This window comes from Octopus bimaculoides, chromosome 2, assembly GCF_046866305.1.
Source record: "Octopus bimaculoides isolate indiv1 chromosome 2, ASM4686630v1, whole genome shotgun sequence".
Lineage (NCBI taxonomy): Eukaryota > Metazoa > Mollusca > Cephalopoda > Octopoda > Octopodidae > Octopus > Octopus bimaculoides.
This window is the reverse complement of record NC_142929.1, coordinates 111,647,010-111,669,881: the sequence shown is the minus strand read 5'-3', so window position 1 is coordinate 111,669,881 and position 22,872 is coordinate 111,647,010. Positions and strand designations below refer to the sequence as shown.

At 36.2% G+C, this 22,872-nt stretch overlaps 2 protein-coding genes across 5 annotated transcripts in view; one reads left to right on the top strand and one right to left on the bottom strand.

Annotated features, from left to right (window-relative positions):
• LOC106884310 (protein FAM193A) overlaps positions 1–4,130 on the top strand; it is a 78,434-nt gene extending 74,304 nt beyond the window's left edge. For 2 of the 4 annotated variants that reach the window (XM_089347500.1, XM_052978608.2), the window contains exons 15-18: positions 5–1,072; positions 1,860–1,926; positions 2,024–2,105; positions 3,196–4,130. In XM_089347500.1, coding sequence (XP_089203626.1) covers positions 5–1,072; positions 1,860–1,926; positions 2,024–2,105; positions 3,196–3,295 — 1,317 coding nt within the window. In that variant the 3' untranslated portion in view covers positions 3,296–4,130. Of the gene's footprint in view, positions 1–4; positions 1,073–1,859; positions 1,927–2,020; positions 2,106–3,195 lie in introns of all 4 variants that reach the window. The other 2 variants (XM_052978607.2, XM_014935631.3) reach the window with 1 other exon arrangement.
• Positions 4,131–7,203: 3,073 nt separating this feature from the next.
• On the bottom strand, positions 7,204–22,458 carry LOC106884306 (4-hydroxy-2-oxoglutarate aldolase, mitochondrial). The gene is made up of 7 exons (XM_014935619.3): positions 21,664–22,458; positions 19,437–19,568; positions 16,185–16,312; positions 12,135–12,269; positions 8,400–8,496; positions 8,183–8,316; positions 7,204–7,580 (listed from the first exon to the last, which is right to left on the bottom strand). Exons 1-7 carry the CDS (start codon positions 21,890–21,892, stop codon positions 7,428–7,430), a joined length of 1,008 nt encoding a protein of 335 aa, XP_014791105.2. The 5' UTR covers positions 21,893–22,458; the 3' UTR covers positions 7,204–7,427.
• Positions 22,459–22,872: the final 414 nt, after the last annotated feature.

The window sequence follows — 22,872 nt, the reverse complement described above, 5'->3', positions numbered from 1 at the left end:
GTAGGCAAAAGAAAGAGCCAAGCTAGAAGTGCAGCAATGTGATAAAACTTACCTAATGAATGATTACCCAAATGGGCAGTGTCAGATTGCACAGTTGTGTAACAACTCTAACTTGTTAGTGAAATTAAAAAAGAAACGTGTTAAACACAAGGTTTTATATTTACAAGGAGAGTATTCTGATGATGATGATGATGATGATGATGAAGAAGTTGAGTTACAAAACGGGCATATGGATGAGGCAGATGATGAAGATAACGAGAGGCTGGAAGAGAAAAGATCATGCTTAGATGGGAGATGTCAAGGTAATGAATCATCAACCAAATTAAAAACTGAAAATTGCCATGTGAAAAAGAATATTTCTGAAAATCACCAAAAACAGCTGCCCAAGCAACAACAGCAACAACTGCAGCAGCAATTACACCAGCAGCAGCAGCAACAACAACAACAGCAGCAGCAGCAGCAACAACAGCAACAATACATATTACAACCTAAAGAAGATTTAAAATTATCTGCTGATCTGAACTTGGTACCAAATAAGTGTCTACCTAAGAAAGGTAAAATTTCTGGGAAAATCAACTCTACTTCTAAGACAGGCTCTAAATCCTGCCCTCAGGAAGACATCAGCTCTCCTTCTGTTATTCCAACACAAACATTAAGTAATTCAAATTCCAGTTCAGAGAAATCACATTGTAAAACAGTTACAACAAACAATATTACACAAGAAGTGTCAAATGTGAAACCAGTTTCAGACTGTGCTACTAAAAAAAGCCGAAGGAGTGTTGAGAAGCCAGCAGGAAGTAGTCAGAGTAAATCTCATGCTGGCAATGTTACTAAGTCTACATTGAAAGTTCACAATGGTAACCAGTTGCCAACAACAGTGTTGCCCAATTCCTCCTTGTCATCATCATCTTCTTTGTGCTCAGCAGGACTACTTACAGAACAGAAGTCCAATAAAGATCAACCAAACAAAATATGTGTTGAACAAAAAACGTCTGAAGATAAACTCTCCAAAACCAAAAATGTAAATAAAAAATTGGTTGAAAATGTACCCACTCCCAAAATTACTGATCAGGTAAGTTTTCTTTTTTTGTTCTTATTAAATTGTTATTTTTCGTTCTTGTTGAAAGCAGATATTTATGTGGTTTGAATTTTTAAATTTTTTATTTCATTATCTCAAAATCTATTTTCATTTTATAGTTTGAAGTGTAATAGTTACAATAGTATTTAGCTTTGTGCCATTAACTGATTTCAAATGCAGCCAGCTTTGCTTTTTATGTTTCCATTGTTAATAAGAATTACTTGTATCATATTCATTTGACTATATGTAAATTCTCTTGTATAACATTTGTGACCTTCTGCTAATGTCTTAAATTGGTAGATTTACTGCCATCTGTCAAGATACGTTAGGGGTTTTAAATTATATTCAGTTTAGAACATTGATGTTCTCTCTGCCATGAATATATTAGGGCTAATTCTTTCAACTGTACTGCTCTCTTACAGAGAAAAAAAAATGACTGTTTGTTTTGTCAAACTATTGTGTAGGCTTAAATATCTTAAAGTGACCATATATTTAGTCAAACTACTGAAATTTGTGTCTCACATTAATGTTTAGAAAAGCAAGTAGATGGAAGGATTATTGTGTAATTTTATAGCATTTAGATGGAAAGAATATGAATTATTTGATATTTGAAAAATCTCATTAGGTTTTGAATCGAAGTTCTGTTGTTTTCTAATGATAGTGTTGATCTATTTAGTCTATGTACTTTTGATATTTCTCAGTTCAGATTTAAAATAATTTAATTTCTTATTCATATAAAACTATCAACCATTTAGTAAACATCTCTCTCATTTTTTTCCAGAATAAATTGAATGGAAAAAACAAAAGAAATAAGAAAAAGAATAAAAATAATGACAGTAGTTTTGTGGGTGAGTTTCAGTTATATTACAGTTAAAATTTTGTGATAAAAATGTTGCTTCATATCAAAGTTCTTATTAAATATATCTTTTTATTCTACTTCAGAAGACGTTTTTTTACCGAAATCTGAATCAGATCTTGAAAATGGTGAAATGGATGAAGTGGAAAGAGAATTAGAGGAATTTAAAAGGTAAAATTAAATTAATTAATTTCAAGAAGAGAATGCAAGAAAGTACATTTTGAAAAGGCAATGTATTAAGTACTGAGTGTGTGGTTTGTTTCACAAGTATAGTTACGTGGTGAAAAAGTTTCTTCACAAAAACTGTTACTCAGTTCTGCTTGACAGCTTACATCATAGTTTTTTCCTCCCTTTCTATTATAAGAAACTTTGCAAAGGATATGGTGTGCTGCTTTTCTTTGTTAACTAAACCATAAAAAGTACTTCAGTATTATGCAAATTAATTTTCAAAAAGCATCCCCATAATCTAGTCATGTAGTTATGATTAGAAATGTTCAGTTTAAATTTTGTAAAGACATTTTTCACTAATATGAGATAACTTGGAGGGAGATGCCAGATAAATTCTTTTAACTACATTCTTATCAAATGTTAGTAATCTTCAATATTTGAAATGTTTCTTATTTATTTTCATATCCACATATTAGAAGATGAGTATCCTCACTTGCTAACAGAAAGATTACACTTCAGCTATTTCCAGCCTAATTTTATAAATTCTACATTTTATTGTACTTAAATATGTTAAATTATGTTGTACATTCAGCTAACACATAGTAATGAGGTGTTTGTTCTCAGATTTATGATATGGAAGATCAGATTGAATAGACTTATGATCAGACATTCAACCCATGACCACTATTTTTTCAGGAATTATGGAAAATATAGTGAATTGTGGTTGGAGGGATATTTGGCTGCTATTTCTAGCAGGTCCAGGCTCTTGCATCAGCTTTTAGTAAAGTAGAAAAATTACTTTTGCGTTGTTGTCCACATAAGTGCATATGGTCTATTCTACTAAAAGGGTCTTGAAGCTGTAATGAATTTAAATTAGGTTCTGAACTTGGGAAAAGAATTTTGTAGGTCAGTGTGTACAACCAACAGTTGACGGCACTGATGCAGGAGTTGGCAATATGAAGTTCAGTAAACTATTTTGTAGCAATAGATGTGTAATACCTTCTATGGTATACTTAGCTTAGTATTTGATTATGCTAGAGAAGGGAGAAAACTCTTAATAACAGTAATTGAGAGAGTTTTGTTTTGCTTTCAGGTTCTGTTTGGATTCAACTTCACAGAAGAAGGGGAAACTCCAAGTGAATATGAATATTAAAGATATCTTTAATAAAAGAAAAACAGTCACCTGTACATGAATATCAACTTAGCTGTGATTGGCTGAATATCCATTGTTTTGTGCTGTGATTGGCTGAACAATAATTAATTCATAAAGAAAATGGATTGGTTCAAATTGATTGCTATGTTGGGTAGCTTGGCCACTTTGTAAAACATCTCTATTATTGGGCGAAGCAATGTTTGCTAATTCACTTTTGTCTCATCACACTTTAAATTTTCTTACAACACACTCAAAGAACTGTAAATGTGTAGAAGGGCTGATACGATAGACTTTGTGTTGATGTTTAGAGACAAGCTTTTTAATAGCTTGCAATATCTTTTCAACGGCCATGGCAAGTTGCTGAGCAGCTTGTTGCAACACCAAGTCTTGGTGCTATCAATCCTAACACTATTTCTAATTACCAGCTTATCAAGAATGGCACCAACACCAACCATAACTGCATTTCAAGATGTTGCATAATGACATTACACATGATAAAAACTCTTGAAATTGAGAAAAAAAATCTATATAACAATAATAATTGGTCATTTTATAATCAGACTGATCTAAACATTTTCCCTGGAACATAGTTACATGTAAGATATCTACAACTAGTTTTAAGATTTAAAATGGAAGCTTTCTCTAGGATCCAAAGAAAATTCTATCACTTGTGTCAAGCTCTAAACCTTTCATAGTAAAAATGGCTTTCAAACTGATTTGGAAGTGTTTAGAGTGGATGTTTTGATTTTTAAAAAAATGAAGAAAAAAAAAGATAAAAAGAGAAACTATACTGAGAAAGAAACTATTCTATAGTGGCAGCTTCAATTTCTAGACTTGCTTGCTGCTTCCCTTCAATAAAATTATTGTACAACTTTTATTGTTTTTTCTCTATTCACTTATTACCATTATTTAATATTTTTAGAGGTCATCAGCTAATGTCCTTGTTCTATGCTAGCATGTCATATATGAGAGAGTGAATGTTGATACCAAACAGTCAAGGTGTATGGAGTGCATGCAGCTTTGAAGTCCCTTACGTATATGCTTCAAGATTTGTGAGAGGGAGGGATGGAGAAAGGAGAGTCAGCTAGGTACCATAGTACCCCTAGTTACACTGGAAGACTGTACATTAAACGAGATCCCCTGTTATCCTTAGCCACCCTGGTAGCATAGTACAGTGCGAAGAGGAAAAAAATGATCGAGATGAGCAAAGAGGAATGAACTCTAGAGACGAGTGATAGGTGTATTGGAGAGGCTATCAAGGTGGATGAAGATGAAGCCTTGACTATATATATATATATATATATATCATCATCATCATCATCATCGTCGTTTAACGTCCGCTTTCCATGCTAGCATGGGTTGGACGATTTGACTGAGGACTGGTGAAACCGGATGGCAACACCAGGCTCCAGTCTGATTTGGCAGAGTTTCTACAGCTGGATGCCCTTCCTAACGCCAACCACTCAGAGTGTAGTGGGTGCTTTTACGTGTCACCCGCATGAAAACGGCCACGCTCGAAATGGTGTCTTTTATGTGCCACCCGCACAAGCCAGTCCAGGGGCACTGGCAACGATCTCGCTCGAAAATCCTACGGGAGCCAGTCAGGCGGTACTGGCAACGGCCACGCTCAAAATGGTGCATCTCATGTGCCACCCGCACAAGAACCAGTCCAGGGGCACTGGCAACGATCTTACTTGGCTTGCCGGGTCTTTTCACGCACAGCACATTTCCAAAGGTCTCGGTCAGTAGTCATCGCCTCGGTGAGGCCCAATGTACGAAGGTCTTGCCTCACCACCTCAGCCCAGGTCTTCCTGGGCCTACCTCTTCCACGGGTTCCCTCAACTGTTAGGGTGTGGCACTTTTTCACGCAGCTATCCTCATCCATTCTCACCACATGTCCATACCAGCGCAATCGTCTCTCTTGCACGCCACAACTGATGCTTCTAATGTTCAGCTTTTCTCTCAAGATACTTACACTCTGACGGGTATTCACATTGACATTACACATCCAACGGAGCATACTGGCTTCATTCCTTGCGAGCTTACGTATGGCCTCAGCAGTTACAGCCTATGTTTCACTGCCATGTAGCATGGTTGTTCGTACGCATGCGTCATACAGTCTGCCTTTTACTCTGAGTGAGAGTCCCTTTGTCGCCAGCAGGGGTAAGAGCTCTCTAAACTTTGCCCAGGCTATTCTTATTCTAGCAGCTACACTTTCAGTGCACCCACCCCCACTACTAACTTGGTCGCCCAGATAGCGGAAGCTATCGACTACCTCTAGTTTTTCACCCTGGAATGAGATAGAAGTTGTTTCCTGTTTGTTTACAGTCTTTATTGCACCTGAACATCTGCCACAAACAAAAACTAACTTGCTAGTTAACCTGCCTTTGATGTTGCTGCACCTCTTATGTGTCCATAGCTTGCACCGGGTACATCTTATAGAGTTACTACCTACTCCTTTTCTACATACTGAGCAGGGCCATCTACCTGAAGGGGTTTGTGTTTTATCTACCTTCCTACTTATTAGGATTTTGGTTTTAGCTAGGTTGACTCTAAGGCTCTTCAATTCTAGACCTTGCTTCCACACCTGAAACTTCTCCTCTAGTTCTGATAGTGACTCCGCAATTAGGGCAAGGTCATCAGCATAGAGGAGCTCCCAGGGGCAACCTGTCTTGAACTCCTCTGTGATTGCCTGGAGGACTATGATAAATAAGAGGGGGCTGAGGACGGAACCTTGGTGGACCCCTACCTCTACCCGGAATTCATTGCTGTACTCATTTCCAACCCTCACCTTACTGGCAGCATCTCTGTACATGGCTCGCACAGCTCTCACTAACCATTCTTCTATCCCAAGTTTCCTCATTGACCACCAGATAAGGGATCGGGGGACCCTGTCAAAGGCTTTCTCCATGTCAACGAAAGCCAGGTACAGAGGTTTATCCTTAGCTAGGTATTTCTCCTATATATATATATCATCATCATCATCATCATCGTTTAACGTCCGCTTTCCATGCTAGCATGGGTTGGACGATTTGACTGAGGACTGGTGAAACCGGATGGCAACACCAGGCTCCAATCTAATTTGGCAGAGTTTCTACAGCTGGATGCCCTTCCTAATGCCAACCACTCAGAGAGTGTATTGGGTGCTTTTACGTGTCGCCCGCACGAAAACGGCCACGCTCGAAATGGTGTCTTTTATGTGCCACCCGCACAAGCCAGTCCAGGGGCACTGGCAACGATCTCGCTCGAAAATCCTATGGGAGCCAGTCAGGCGGTACTGGCAACGGCATATATATAGTCAAGGCTTCATCTTCGTGTGTGTGTGTATATATATATATCTAGAGAGAGCTGTCACTTGTGACTGAGTATGATCTGGCAGCCATGCTTTCACTAATTGTTTTAAGTACCTGTGTACTCACAAACAGACAGACACCCCCTTGGCTCTCCCACATTTGACCCCAAAAAACAGAGGATGTGACTGCTAGTGGGAAAAAGGGCTGCAGTAGCCCTTGCCTGGCCTAGGTATTGACCTTATGACAATGAGTCCAGCACCATAACCACTTGGCTATGCAACTTCACAAAACAAGTAACATTTGTATGCCAGGAATCAAACCTGGACCACCTGGGTAAAAACCAAGAGTCCTAACCACTAAATCTCATACCCATTTGGTCTATAAACATGCATATAACAGGCACAAGTGTGGCTGTAATAGTTTGCTTCCCAACCACATGATTTCAGGTTCAGTCCTACTGTATGACACCTTGGGCAAATGTCTTTTACTATAGCCCTGGGTTAACAAAGTGGTTTGTTTGTCACTCTAATACCAATAAATATGTTATTCATCGGAACTTATTTTCTGACAAGCTGCAAACCTTGGTGAAAACTGTTTTATGTAACAGAGAATTTAAACTCAAAATATTGCAATCAAAGAATTTAAAATCATAAAATTATAAAAAGAATTTTGTTTATCCACAATAATTTTCTGGGGTGGGATTAAGTTCTTGATGAAAAATTTGATTTATATTATTAATCATAATTAAAAAATTTCATTGTTAAATTTTCAAACTGGAGAAAAATAGTTTCCTGTAAATATATTATTCCTTTTTTCCAAGAAGTTTTGACAACTGTACCAGAAGTAGTATTCCATATCAAAAACCAATAAAATACATTTTTATTGCATAAAATTCCTAGTGGTAAAATCTTCTTTCATTTTCAATGCTTGTTCTTCTGTGAGAGGTTGAAGAGGTGATCGTGGATGGCCACCATAGAGACCAAACCAGTCCATAGCAACTTTTAGGCCTGGTATACCATATTTAGCTGTAACCTGAAAATATATATTTAAAAAAATATTTAAGACTGCTATTTATCATTTTACTTCTGGTTTTTCCATGTTGCTGAGGTAGTATTTTACAGCTGGATGCCTGCACACACACACACACACACATACACGCATGCATGATAGGCTTCTGCATAGTTTCCATCTACCAAATGCCACTCAAGATATTGGTCAACCTGGAATTATGTTAGAAGACACCTGCCTAAGGTAATGAGCAGTGAATCAAACCTAGAACCATGTGGTTGGGAAAGAGTTATCCATGCAATCATCTGGTACTTATTTGAACTCTTGAAGAATGTAAATGAAGATAACCTCAGTGGAAATGGTACTCAAAATGTAAAGGAGACATATTACTGCAAGGTAATTTAACTAATTCTCTTCTGATTCTACCATCTGCCACTTTTTCTATAATGATGTAGTAAATCTCACCCAGAGGCAACTTTGTCTTTCAATTAATAAGTGTTGACTAAATTAGTTCATTCCTCCTCTCACTATTTGTGGCTTTGTGCCAGCATTATAAATTCTAAATGTTATCTTTCAACAACAAATATAATGTACAGAAATGAAGGAATCTAAGGCAAGAGACTAACCGCTTGATTTGGCGCCACCAATCTCAGTTGTAGGTTTATGGCAGAGCTGTGTAACCCTTTTTCAAACAGTGACTGCAGATTACAAACATCTTTTCCTAAGACATTGGCCAAAGCACAAACTCCTCCTACACAACCTTTAAAAAGAGAAAAATAGATGTTTAATTGGTTAGATCTTCAACAAATCCCACATTGAATTTGTATGTAACTCAATACATACCTGCCATCAACGCTGGATACAAAAAACTTGCAGATCCTGCTAGTACTTGGAAGTCTTTATTTTTTGTAGCAAATATAATGTTGCTTAATTTGGCAATCTGGAAAAGAAAGAAACAAATGTTTTGCAGTGAATTGATTGGGTGACAAGTTATTTATTTCTTGCTGTGAGCTCATTTAATTTTTCTGTGTTATATATGAATATGTGCTGTTGTTTAACTCCCAAGTTATCTCTGATTGAATAGACCTGTAATCAAAGGCATTCTAGTAGTGACAATCCAGTTTTGTTTTTAGACTAGTGTATCTCAACATTTTCCAATAAGTTGGTAGAATGTGATTTGTTTTCCATGCTAGGTGTTTTCTCAGATGGGTGTAGTTTTCATGGTAGTGAGTTGATGGCTCTGCTTGGTTTGTCTACTACTTTGATGCTAAGTTTTGTGTCAAGTAATGCTTTTCTAAATTTGCAACCTAGTTCACCTCTAGGTGTCGCACGGTCGACACAAAACGATGTAGCATTGTTGAATATCAAACTCTGAAATGTGATTTGAGGGAGCTCTGGCAGTTATTTCTAGCAGGTCAAATACCTATACATTGTTAAAATAATGGAAAACATAACTGTTTCTGGTGGATTTCAGTAACAAAACAAAAGCAGTTTCTACTACAACTCTCTCACACATGCACAAAGTCATAAGTTGTAACTGTAACAATATTTTTATTAGTGTGCTGGGGAAATATAGTCAATTAGATCAACTGTATTAACATTTTATCAATGCTGGCTGTGTGGAAAGCGAAGTCATCCTTGTTCAGGATGGCAAGTACTTTTTGTGTTAGTAAGGGAGTAATGTGGGAACCAAAAAGAGTTGTTTTGTGAATTGTTTATAAATAAAAGCGAAACTATTTTCTGACATGTGAATGATATGAACTTACACCCACATATTTAATATAAAGTTTGTTTTGAATATAAACAATGCCTATGTATTGACAGCAGCAGCAGCAGTAAAAAATGATACCACTTTCTATTGAATGAAGATAGCTGATAGTGTTTTGTGATGTGGATTGACGCCAAACAAGCTCCATTTATCATTTAAAGTCAGTTTTCCATGCTGGCATGGATAAAAGTGAGGATTATACAAGAAATGGACTGAGTCAAATAACAAACTAGCTTTTACTTGTTTCAATCATTGGACTGTGACCATGCTGGAGCTCCACATTGAAGGGGTTCAGTTAAACAGATCGACCCCAGTACTTGTTCTGTTGGTCTCTTTTGTCAAATTACCAAGTTACAGGGACATAAACAAATCAATACCAGTTGTCAAGTAGTGGTGGACATGCACACACACACACACATGATGAGTTTTAGTTTCTGACTACCAAACCCACTCACAAGGTTTTGGTCAGTCTAGGGCTGTAGTAGAAAACCCTTGCTCAAAATGTTACACAATGAGACTGAAACCATAACCAAGTGGTTGGGAAGCAAATTTCTTACCACAAAGCCATGTCTGAAGGATGTCTTGAAAGAAAGACTGATTGTTTTTTTTTGCTTCTCCATAGACTGACTGCAGAGCGTCATGTAGCCAGTAGAGTAAGTCACTTCTTATTAAGCCATTTTTACTACAAGCCTATACAGCATTAATACCAATCTCTATGCATAACATTGCTGGTTTTGATTATAAGCTACTCAGCTCAATTGACATATCAACCTTATCAAACCATTTTAGCAACCAATAACTACCGCTTAATTTGAGTTATTATAGCCTATATATTTCCATATGTGAACCAATAAACTTTTGATAGGAAGATTGATAATATGAATGGATGTACAATTATACAGTTACAAGCCACTGCAGCTTAAACTACTGTTACAAGTTATGAGCCATCACAGTTTATAGCTTAACATCCTTTGCATAACAGAATCTCTAATTCCAATGGAATTGTTTATTTAGCTAGTCTCAGTACAAGATACAATATTAACTGAATGAATATCTGAAACAGTAAACCCATTTAGTTCTAATAAAAGTATGCCTATTTGGGAAGAGTCAACTAATAAAGCCTATAAACATACCAGTTATTCTTTGTATATATTTCTTTTCCTTTTCCAAGGCACTTGTTTATTTATGTTCCCCCAAATATTTTTCACATCAGTGGGGGTGTATTTTTAAATAATTGGTTTTTAACTGATTTTACTGTTGTTGCATCTTTTTAAATATGAGTTAATGACATTAGTGTTTACTTTGCTTCTTTTTGTTGTTACTGTCATTAGGAGGCCCAGTGGTTAGGGCAGCGGACTTGTAGTCATAGGATTGCGGTTTCGATTCCCAGACCGGGTGTTGTGAGTGTTTATTGAGAGAAAACACCTAAAGCTCCACAAGGCTCTGGCAGGGGATGGTGGCGAACCCTGCTGTACTCTTTCACCACAACTTTCTCTCACTCTTTCTTCCTGTTTCTGTTGTGCCTGTAATTCAAAGGGTCAGCCTTGTCACACTGTGTCACGCTGAATATCCCCGAGAACTACGTTAAGGGTACACGTGTCTGTGGAGTGCTCAGCCACTTGCACGTTAATTTCACGAGCAGGCTGTTCCGTTGATCGGAACAACTGGAACCCTCGACGTCGTAAGCGACGGAGTGCCAACTGTCATTAGAATGTATATGTGTGTTAGTCAATTGTTCAACTTATTTTATCTTTACTCTTGTATTATTGTGGTGATGGGTTATCATTAGTGAAGTGTTGTTACATTACTTGTTCTTTATATTGTGTGGGCAGGGTCTACTTCCTGTATTTCTCTCATCTGTCATAAGGTTTAGTCTTTTGGATGTCTAGAAAGAATTTATACTTCAACATTTTTAATGAGCTATTGTGTTTCTGTATGGTAGGCTAATAGAGAATGAATGTTTGTTTCTTTTTATTGTACTCTCACTAGTGTTCTGCAATCTTATGTTAACTGCACATGTCTCTCCTATATAGGTTGTGCAATGTCTTTTCATTGTCTCCCTATGCATCTCATAAGGTATACAATATTTTTAGTTTTGCAGTTTATTCTTGGGTTAGTTGTTTTCCATGCTAGGTGTTTTCTCAGATGGGTGTGGTTTTCATAGTAGTGAGTTGATGGCTCTGCTTGGTTTGTCTACTATTTTGATGCTAAGTTTTGTGTCAAGTAATGCTTTTCTAAATTTGCAACCTAGTTTACCTCTAGTTGTATGTAGCATTGTTGAATATCAAACCAGGAGTTTTTCTTGTTCAAATTTTCTATTTTTCTTTCAAGTCTGTTTCAGAATTTGCAACAGTACATGGGGTATATGGCATTAGTGTCATTGCAGATAATGGTTTCAAGCTTTCTTTGGCTCCTTTATAAACTCTTATCTAGTCTCATTGGCCGTATCATGAGAATTACATGCAGTGGATAGAATCCTGTATAAGTTGTCTCTGCTCACTGGAAGGGCACATATATGTTTCTCATGATCCTCACCGGGTTTGATATCAAGATGTTTGTTGACATAGAAGAGGTCTGGAGAACCAAGTGCCTGTTAACCAGAGGTCTCATATAATGAAAATGACAGATTTGTTTCTGGCCACTTATAATTTCTAACCATAGTTCATAGTTAAACTCTATATAGTAATGTTTAGAAACCTACAACTCTTTAGTTCTTTGTATGTGTCTCCAAAGTGACACTAATACAAGTTTAGCAGGCTAATATTATCTAAGAGATCAATAAAGTCAGTATTTGCCAACAAGATACTTACATTTCCTCCACTATCTTTGAGACCAATAATATTGGGATGATCAGCCAACTGTATTATCACATCTTCAGCTAAATCAATACTTGTATTTGAAGGAACACTGTAGAGAAGTATTGGAATTAAGCTGTTATCAGCAACCTGTAATGAGAAGAAAACTGAATCAAGTTTGAATGTAAGAAAATTAACAAGAGCCCTGCAAAGTTATTCGAAAGATAAATGACTAGTTTGAAACTATGTTATGTATATACTGAGATATTGAGTTACATGTCAAAATAGAGAGGTTAGGTTATAATATGTTAATATGAAAATATCAGGTTACAATATATCAATCATCAGGTGTTGAGTTATAAATCAATAGTGAGATATTAAGTTATAATAAATAAATAAATGCTGAGATGCTTGGTTATAACATATCAATACCAGGATATCAAATTATTATATGTCAATAGTAGACTCAACTTTGTCTTCCATTTTTTTGTAGTTAATAAATATAATATTAGTAAAGAGGGCCAACTCTCTCTTTCTTTTATGAATTACATCTGACTGTAAATTCAAAAGGCTCAGTAACATTATATTTTGTTACACATGTTTAGCCTGAGAATTAATTAAGAGTACATGTTCCTGTGGAAGCCTCAACTCCTTACATATTGACTTCATGAATAGGAAATCAATTGGCTGAACAACTAAATGTTCATTGTTGACACTGATGGGAAATCCATTATCATTCTCATTTCTAGAAGTCTCTTAGTGTTTTGCCCACTTTACACCAAGGACTGTGATATATTCTATCATGCTATTAGTGTTAGAGGGGTTTTCTATGGCAGGACTAAAAAGTCCTCTCTACTTTGTATCAGATATTATTCAGTGTTATTGTCCTCCTAGACAGGTGGCTAATGATGTTACATGCAGAGTCCATGTCTCCTTCATCATGGAGTCCTCTCATAATTTCTTATCTTCTTTTAAAAGTTTCACTCACTGGATTGCAACCATACTAGGGCACTACATTTAAATATATATGTATATAATTTAATGAGATCAATGTTTTCATCTTTCTAGCACAAAAATAGCAGAAGCATACATATGTACATATGTATACATGTATTTGTGTATATTTTATTTTGTTTGGGTCAATCTCTTGCTACTCTGAGTTTCACCTGTGGGTAAATAAGATTTTCAGTTATGATCCATAACTTATCTGAAAATTTTGTGCACTCACAGGTGAAACTCAGAGTAGCAAGAGACTGACATAATTAATTTCTACTATGGTATTGAGTACTCTTTTTTCCAACAGTTAATACTAAATGGATGGATATATATATATATATATATATATATATATGTTGTTGGTACTCCGTCGCTAACGACGTCGAGGGTTCCAGTTGATCCAATGAACGGAACAGCCTGCTCGTGAAATTAACGTGCGAGTGGCTGAGCATTCCACAGACACATGTACCCTTAACTTAGTTCTCGGGGATATTCAGCGTGACACAGTGTGACAAGGCTGACCCTTTGAATTACAGGCACAACAGAAACAGGAAGTAAGAGAAAGTTGTGGTGGAAGAGTACAGCAGGGTTCGCCACCATCCCCTGCCGGAGCCTCTTGGAGCTTTAGGTGTTTTCGCTCAATAAACACTCACAACGCCCGGTCTGGGAATCGAAACTGCGGCCATTGTGCCACCAAATATATATATGTATATAGTGCAAAAAACAAAAGACGAAGTAATAAAACAGAGTCTATTAGGTTTACACTCAGGAAAAATAGAAGGGAAAATTTTTTACGTTTCAAGCATACATTCTTCTACTGAGAGAATAGAATAAGAGAGAACAAATGGAGAGAGAAAAGAAAAAATGTATTTCAGTAAGATGGTTACTGCATGCTAAAATGACCAGAAGAGGAAGAGGTTGCTAGAGGCATGAGTGGTAAGGTGGGGGAAGGGAAAAGTGTGAATCTGGTGTGTGTGTATGAAGCTAATGGGAGGCTAAGAGTTTGGCTTGGGTGATGCAGAATTGCTGAGGGGACCCAAGGAAGTTGAACTGGTCTACAGCATGGTGGAAAATGCTTGAAAACTGATTGACTATGCATACATACATACAAGCATAAATTATAATTAATTATATAGCCACCTTTATCCCATCTATCTCCCCATCACATTCTTATGAAATTTTCCCAATGCTTTCTCCATCCAGTCTTCTGTGTCATTTCACCTATATTCTCCCCCCCCCCACTGAACCTTGAGGGTATGTCCTGACACATATCCACCACCATCTCTCCCACTCTCTATCTTTCTCTCAAAGTTTGCTTCTCCCTATTTCTCCAACTAGAATATCCTTGTATCTCTTCTACAGCAAGACACCTATCTCTATCCATCTTATTCGTTTAACCTCTCGTCAACTGACACAAAGCCACCTCCATCAATACTACTCCCTCCAGTTGAGGGAGACTTTGTATTGTTTTTAAAGTTACTTGGTGCTGGTGCCATAAAAAAAAAGCATCCAGTATACTCTATAAAGTGGTTGGCATTAGGAAGGGTATCCAGCCATAGAAACCATGTCAAAGCAGACAATAGAATTTGGCATAGTTCTCTGGTTTGCCAGTCTTTGTCAAACTGTCCAACGAAAGTTAAGTGGTGATGATGATGATGATAATGAGAAACTACACAGTGTTAGGATAAGCAGAGATATAAGTTAAATTTACAAATATGTGTTTTTAGTGAACATAAATTTTTACCTTTGCTGTAAAAAGTAGATACTATGGTTATACCACGTTTTTTTTTCCTTTCTTTAATTTTTTATGTCTATCCATGTGTTGTATAGTGATCTTATTATCTTATTCATAAATAATTCATGTTGCCAATGATTATATTGTCATGCAAATTAGGACTGACTAATTTAGTTTTATCAGAGTTTGTGCATGCAATGAATAGCCATAACCTACTAATGTCTATGTAGTTAGGAAGGTAGGTGGTAGTCCATAACTGAAGCAGTAAATAAAGCTGAAACTATTCAGCTTGATCTCTAGTTATCAGATCACAGAGAAAACAAACATATGAGAGAGAGAGATAGCTTGATAAATTGTAATACTGCACTGATGTGCAATATTACAATATATTCCAACATATAAAGGGCTTAATGCTAGACACCAGCCATAAAAATAATTTAAATTGAGTTGAAGGGATGGTTTAAGATAATAATTTACTACAGTTTCATCTGGTAAATTGTCAAAATCATAACACGCACATGTAAATATGTAGGTTTGATAGTAGTACAAACAGGATAGAAATAGAACACAAAACATGAGTGAGTATTTTTTAATTTTTAATAGGCAGAAGCTACCAAGTGACTCAAGGGCCAAGAGTATCATGTATGCCATTTATCAAGATCTTATCCTTTGAGTCACTTTGTGCATTCTGCTTGTTAAAAATAAAACATATGTATGTATGCACATCAGTAATGGATAGCAGAATGTGTTTATCAAAAACTACTTCATAGTATTTTGTTCTGTGGAGGCGCAATGGCCCAGCAGTTAGGGCAGCGGAGTCGTGGTTATAGGATCGCGGTTTCGATTCCTAGACCGGGTGTTGTGAGTGTTTATTGAGTGAAAACACCTAAAGCTCCATGAGGCTCCAGCAGGAGATGGTGGCAAACCCTGCTGTACTCTTTCACCACAACTTTCTCTCACTCTTACTTCCTGTTTCTGTTGTACCTGTAATTCAAAGGGTCAGCCTTGTCACACTCTGTGTCATGCTGTATATCCCCGAGAACTATGTTAAGGATACACGTGTCAGTGGAGTGCTCAGCCGCTTGCACGTTAATTTCATGAGCAGGCTGTTCTGTTGATCAGATCAACTGGAACCCTCGACGTCGTAAGTGATGGAGTGCCAACAACAAGTATTTTGTTCCTTGTCAATTACATCCAGAGTGATTTTTCCTTTCCTCTTTACAAGGTCAACAAAATAAGTGCCAGACAAAGTACTTCAATGAATACAATTGACTTATGAAAATCCAGTACAAAACTTGAAGAACAAATAATTTTAAATTTTCAACAAGTCTTACCTTTCTATAATGTTGTATAAGGGCAGAGTTTGACATACCTCCTTTGTAATAGCATGGTGTCACTACTAGTGCAGTGTCAGCACCAACTGATGCTATTTGGTTGGTAAACTTAATGGTTGCTTGTGTTGCTGAAAGTATATGAAATTTGTAACCTCTTCAGTTAACCTATGCTGGAACTAATGGAGACTTCATCCTCATCTTCATACAATATTTTAGAATATGATGTACTTGAGTTATTTACTATTACTTTTTCTAAAGTCATACAAATATTTGAGTTGTGCTGTAGTCTAACAAAAAAAGTTACCAAGTATGAAATGCACTTCTTGTTTAGAGAAGGTGCATTGTACCTCCTCATAGCGCTTATTTATAGTTAGTGTAATTAAGCCATGGAAAACCTAAACCTTTGCTACAGAGGGACACAATGTAGCTTCAGATAGAAAACTGAAGGTGGTAAATAGTAAAGTAGGCACTAATATACTTAATGAAATGTATATGATCACTTTAATACTTTAATTAATAAAGACTATATTCACATTGAGAAAAGATGTAGATTGTTGAACAATGTTTAATTAAACCAAACCAAAAGGCATGGGAAACAACTCAAAATCAAAAGGAATTTTGTTTTTACTTTAATGAGTTGACACATGAGAATCCAAATTAATTAAAATTGTAAATAGATAATGTGGAGGGGATGGATAGTCTGTTTTTAATAGACATGAAAACAACTCTAGACATGTTTTAGTATTATCAGACCTCTTCATCTAAGCATGTTATTCATATATTTGATAGATCAATTGACATAGAGAAACATTTATGCACATACAAAGATGTAGATATACCGGTATGATAAAACAACATCTTCCTAAACATGATCATTATTTAATGCCTGTTTTTCATGCTAGCATGGGTTAGACAGTTTGACAAGAACTGGCAAACCAGAGGACTGCATTGTGCTCCAATATCTGCTTTGGTATGGTTCCTATGGTTGGATGTCTTTCCTAATGCTAACCACTTTACAAAGTGTACTGGGTGCTTTTTACATGGCACCAACATTAGTAAAGTCAACAAGTGACTCACAAGGCAAGACCCCCTCAAATGAGATGGGCGAGTAGTATTGAGGAAGTGTTAAGTGATTAAAGTATGACAGAACAGGAACATGTCTTACTGTTAGGGTGATACATGGTTACCCCACTTGGTAGAGAAGGATGGTGGTGAAGATATGTCAGAGTCTACCCTCAAGTTACAGGAAGGTGAATACAAGAGAAGTGGTATGGGTGGGTAAGTAGTGATCATTGATAAAATTCAGTTACATTCTAATATGACTGTCTGATTGCCTGTTTGTCTGTCAGTAGCAATGAAGTATAAATGTTACTGAGGCAAACTTCATATGTAGTTCTGTTGTTGTTTAAGCCTGGGTAAGCCTTGATTGAACAGATCTATGAGCAAAAGCTTTCTCATCTTTTTAAATGAATTTAGGACTACATTGTCTAATGTGTCCTTCCAATTTTTAAGATGGAAGGATATGATATGAAGGAGCTTTAGCTGCTATTTCAAGTAGACTGAATGAACATTTATTTCACATAATATTTTCATTGAATGCTTTCACCAATTTATACAAACCAATCGTAGGGACTCAACATGGTAAAAATAACAGCTAAGTCTCCCTCAAATCATACTTGTCTAAAAGTCACAAAGAAGTAGTTAGACATGTAGTCGTAATTATGCCTAAAAGAAAAAAAAGGAAAACTATATGGTCACAGCTGGATCACCTTGACCCAGCAGCAATATTCACCAGGCACCATATCTTAAAGCTAATAAATATCTTCCAAGTGAAAGATAATTATTTTTGTATGTAAATGATGTTAATTCAATATAGGTTATCTTTCATTTACGAAAACTTATGCAGAAGATTAGTTAAAATGTAATACCACCACCAGGTCACCTTTAAAATAAATTATGTGTGGTTTCTCTCTCCACCTTCAAAAGTACTAAGTTAAAATGAACTACTTTGAAAGGAGATATAATTTGAAACATTAGACACTTGTGTTCTATATACATATTGTCAGTTTTGAATATCAAGAGCTTAATTAAGTAAGAAATGACATTTCTATCCATGCAGACTTAATTTACACTTCAGTTGAAATATTAAGGCATTTAATTAAAATTGCCAAAAAAAAACAACTCACTTTACTAATCAAGTAATGATTCATCCCTGAAATATTTACAAACCAGAATACTACAATGTATGAATCTACAAAGAAGCTTCTATGTAGTTGCTCAGTCTACTAGAAATAACAGGCAAAAATCTCTCAAACAATGCCCTACTGCCTTAAAAGAAGGCAGAATAGTCATAGTTGGAATGTCTTTGGTTATAGGTCTTCTGGATCAGTGCCAACCTGGGTTTAAACAACAACAATAATAACTACAATGAAACGATGAAGGAAACTGATCAGCTGTTATCAATTTTATGGATGAAAGGATTCAAGACTGTGGTACATAAAAGTCCCTATTGAGCAGATCTGGTCAACCCATGTCAGTATGAGAAAATGTATAGTAATCAAATGAAGGTGATGAATTTTAAAAAAACATCAACCCTGACTAAATAAATCTATGTTCAAAACTATTTTAGCCAAGACCAATTTATTTCAAGCTAAACAGTAACCATGTCAATCTCAACAGAGTGAGATGACACCTCTTCCTTTGTAGGACACTACTTTGAGAATCTTACAAAAAAATGGGCAGACCACCAGTATTTTGGGGGAACTTCACATGTTATGTCATTTGAGAAACTATTTATATAAGTAATATTTTTATTATTTTAGATTTAACCAAAGGAAGAGATGCAGGGTCAAAAGACTTCCCAAAGCAAAGTAGAGATCACTGATTTGGGCTAATATGGTTAATACTCTGTTTCCTAGACAAGTTGGTAGAGACAGCAAATTAATGTTTGGTTGGAATTTTTGAACGCTATTGGATGGTTATACAGGATGATAGTTTCAGAGGCCTGTAGCTGTGATAAAGAAGGATTAGAAAAAAAGAATTTAGTGGGACATATCAGATAGTAAAATGAAAGGAAGAGGAGAAGAAGCAAGTGAAATGGGTGGAATTAAGTGGTGGTTGTGCCATATAATCAGTGAATACAGAAGAGCAGAAAGCATCATAGCAGAAGAGACAAGAAAGAGGAGATAGCTTAACAATAGGAAAGTGGTTCCAACATGGTACTATTAAGGAAAAATTAAATAAAATGCTTACATTCACAACCAGTACCAACCATTATGATTTTGTCATCTTCTTTGGTCAAACTAATAACTTTCTGTACAATATCCAGTCGTTCTTCCAGACTTAAAAAGACATATTCTCCATTTGAGCCCATCAAAGTGTAACCTATTATAAAAAAAAAAGAATAATAAATAATGGAGCTCTCATTCAAATTAGAATATTAAATAAACAAATTACAGTGTGTTTTGGTATAGTATATCCAACCCATAACCTGCTTTGAATGCACGGTAAAACAGCTTTATTTACATTCACAACCTTTATAAGATGACTGAACTGATCTATTGACTCATCAGTTTTGTGTTAGAAAGAAGACAGAACTGATTTTCTCAACAATATATGTCGTAGTTTGGGAAGTATTATTGATTGTCTTTATGAAAAAAAAAGTTCTTTTTTGCAGTAAAAATTATAATAGTAATAATTTTTCATCATACTACTGTGACATTGTGTGATGAAAAATTTGATAAATTAGTTAACAATCGAACTTTATGACAAATATGCAAGCAAACCATAAAAGTGAAGGGAACTACAAGTACATCTTTATTTTCTTCTGCTTTAACTGGCTGAGAGGTTAAGAGGTTTGTTTCCTAACTACATGGTTTTGGGTTCAGTCCCACTGCATTGTGAGTGTCTTTTATTATAGTCCTGAGTCGATCAAAGCCTTGTGTGTGAATTTTGAAGATGGGAACTGAAAGAAGCAGTCTATGTGTGTGTGTGTCTCCTTTTCTTGACATCATGCATTAGTTGTAAGTGAACAGCTTTGTCATTTGTTTCCAATCTTCCATGAAAACATGTCCAAATATGGAGATAAAGTACCTCGCTTGGACATAAGTAAGGGTTTGCAACAGAAAAGGTATCTGGTCTTAACAAATCTGCTTCAATAAATTCCATTTGACCCATGCAAGCATGGAAAAGTGGATTGATGAGGATGATGAACTATGCTACAAATATTCAATGTCATTTTAAGTTTTGCAGTAATACGTAGTCTGTCCCTAACTTTGTTGATTTGCAATGGAACAAATTTTCTGTGATAATCAACAATGTGTTCAATATTAAGGAATTTTCAAAATCTTCACTATTGAGATTCTGGTATTTTTTTCACAAGATTTAAAATGACAACACAGGTTTTTTATTATTTTTTCTTTTTGAATTTTGTAAAAGATGTTCGATATTAATGTAGAAGCATCATCAGTCTTTATCTATAAAAGATTATTACATTTGGTAAAAGCATCACAACAGCCACTCCCTAATGAGATAAATCTGAAGCCATATACCGATATTAAAACCCCATATTGACTGAAACATGGAATGCTTCGATCCATAATCCATAATGCTTAAACCAAAATTCCACCGAACGTAGTACTTGTTTTTTCGTTTTTTTTAAAAGCCTAGTACTTTTACTATCGCTATCTTTTGCCGGACTGTGAAGTCACGGGGACATAAACAATCTAACACCGGTTGTCAAACGGTGGTCGGGGACATAGACACAGAGTTATGATCTCCTTGTAAATTTAACCTTAAATACTGCATTGTCAATTAGAATTTTATCGTAGTTTGCAGTGCAAATCTCAATCGATTTTATTCTACTTCCCGAATTGGGGGTAATCTGAAAGTGATACACCTGAGGGAGGCTACAAAAGAACAAATGGTGTTCAATCGGGAGAGGATTAAGTCTTTCACCCAACAAACTCAGAACGTAAGGGGTCATCCGATGTTCTCACATTGCCCGGACAACTACTTTATTTTATCGACCCTTGAAAGGATGAAAGGTAATGATGACAGGTGGAACTGGAACTCAGAGGCCTGGAACAAATACCACAAAGCATATATTTTATTTTAGGCTCCAAGAAAGTCCTATTCGCTAGCTATCCGCACACATGGATTAGGTAGTTACCTTTAAGAGAAGACTCAATACGTTTGTAGAGTAAAGAAAATTAATATTGGAATCGGTTCAATCTCTGTGAGATTCTGAATACTGGAACTGGAAGAGTCAAAATTGAACTTTCCAATTTCAATAATAAATTTTTATATAGATAGAGAGAAGTGAAAGTTTCAGCAGTCTACCTATTCAACTATTGTAAACTATTAATGGAATTAAGTGGATATAAAAATAACAGGAAATTTAATAAATAATAAAGAATTTAAACAAGTTAAAAACAATGAACAAAACAAAAAGGTTAGAAATCTGTAATCACCGACCAACCTTTGAATGGTATATTCTTCCATAAGGATAAGTTCTTCTCAAGTTTATCGAATGCTATAGTTTCGTCGGCATTGAAAGGTGTTGTAATAGGAGGGAATATACCCCGTAAATCAAGTTTAGTTTTCGTCTGGGTGGACAGCGACGCAAGTCGTATTCTGTTCTGGCGACAAGATGTTGCACAGAGGTAACCAGTTCGAATCGCTCTCCGAAATAAACTTCTAACAGACATTTTTAACAACTGTTTTCTTGAAACAAGTACTAGTGTATTCCACTTGTTCTCTTCTCTGTACTTTGCTTGGTTTTATTATCTTTTTTCTTCTCTCTCTTATCTCTCCTATCTCTCACTTCCTCTCTGCCGCCTGCTACTACAATTACACCTCTACAATAATCGCTTCTCAGTGTGCACAAAGCTGGAAATTCTTGTGGGGAAAAGTGTTGTCGATTAGATCGACCTCAGAACTTGACTTGTACTTTTATTTTATCGATCTCTGAGGGATGAACAGCAAAATTAACCACACAGACCCAGTCATGAAAAGACAAACCCAGCGTACTAGGTGTAAAAAATGTGTAGAAAACGATTATGAAAACAAAAATTTGCGCAAACGAATGAAGGTGGATGGGGAGAGGACTTTCGGAAAATTCCCAAGACCCGATTTTTCCCTCTTAGCCTTAAGGAAAATGGATATATATTAGTGAAATGTTTGTTGTTGGCACTCCGTCGCTCGTGAAATTAACGTGCAAGTGCTGAGCACTCCACACACACGTGTACCCTTAACGTAGTTCTCGGGGATATTCAGCGTGACACAGGCACAACAGAAACAGGAAGTAAGAGTGAGAGAAAGTTGTGGTGAAAGAGTACAGCAGGGTTCACCACCATACCCTGCCGGAGCCTCGTGGAGCTTTAGGTGTTTTCGCTCAATAAACACTCACAACACCCGGTCTGGGAATCGAAACCGCGATCCTATGACCGCGAGTCCGCTGCCCTAACCACTGGGCCATTGCGTCTCCACAGTGAAATGTTATATACCGTTCAAATGGCACAAATTATGATTATAAAGAAATTTGTAGGGGAAAATGTTTTCCGAAGCGGTGGGGAGACGACTTTCGGTTAATTCACACGATCCGGTTTTTCTCCTCATAATTTTCAGGAAAATGGATATCTTTTAATGAAATTTTACAGAAATACCTTTCAAACGGCATAGATTACGA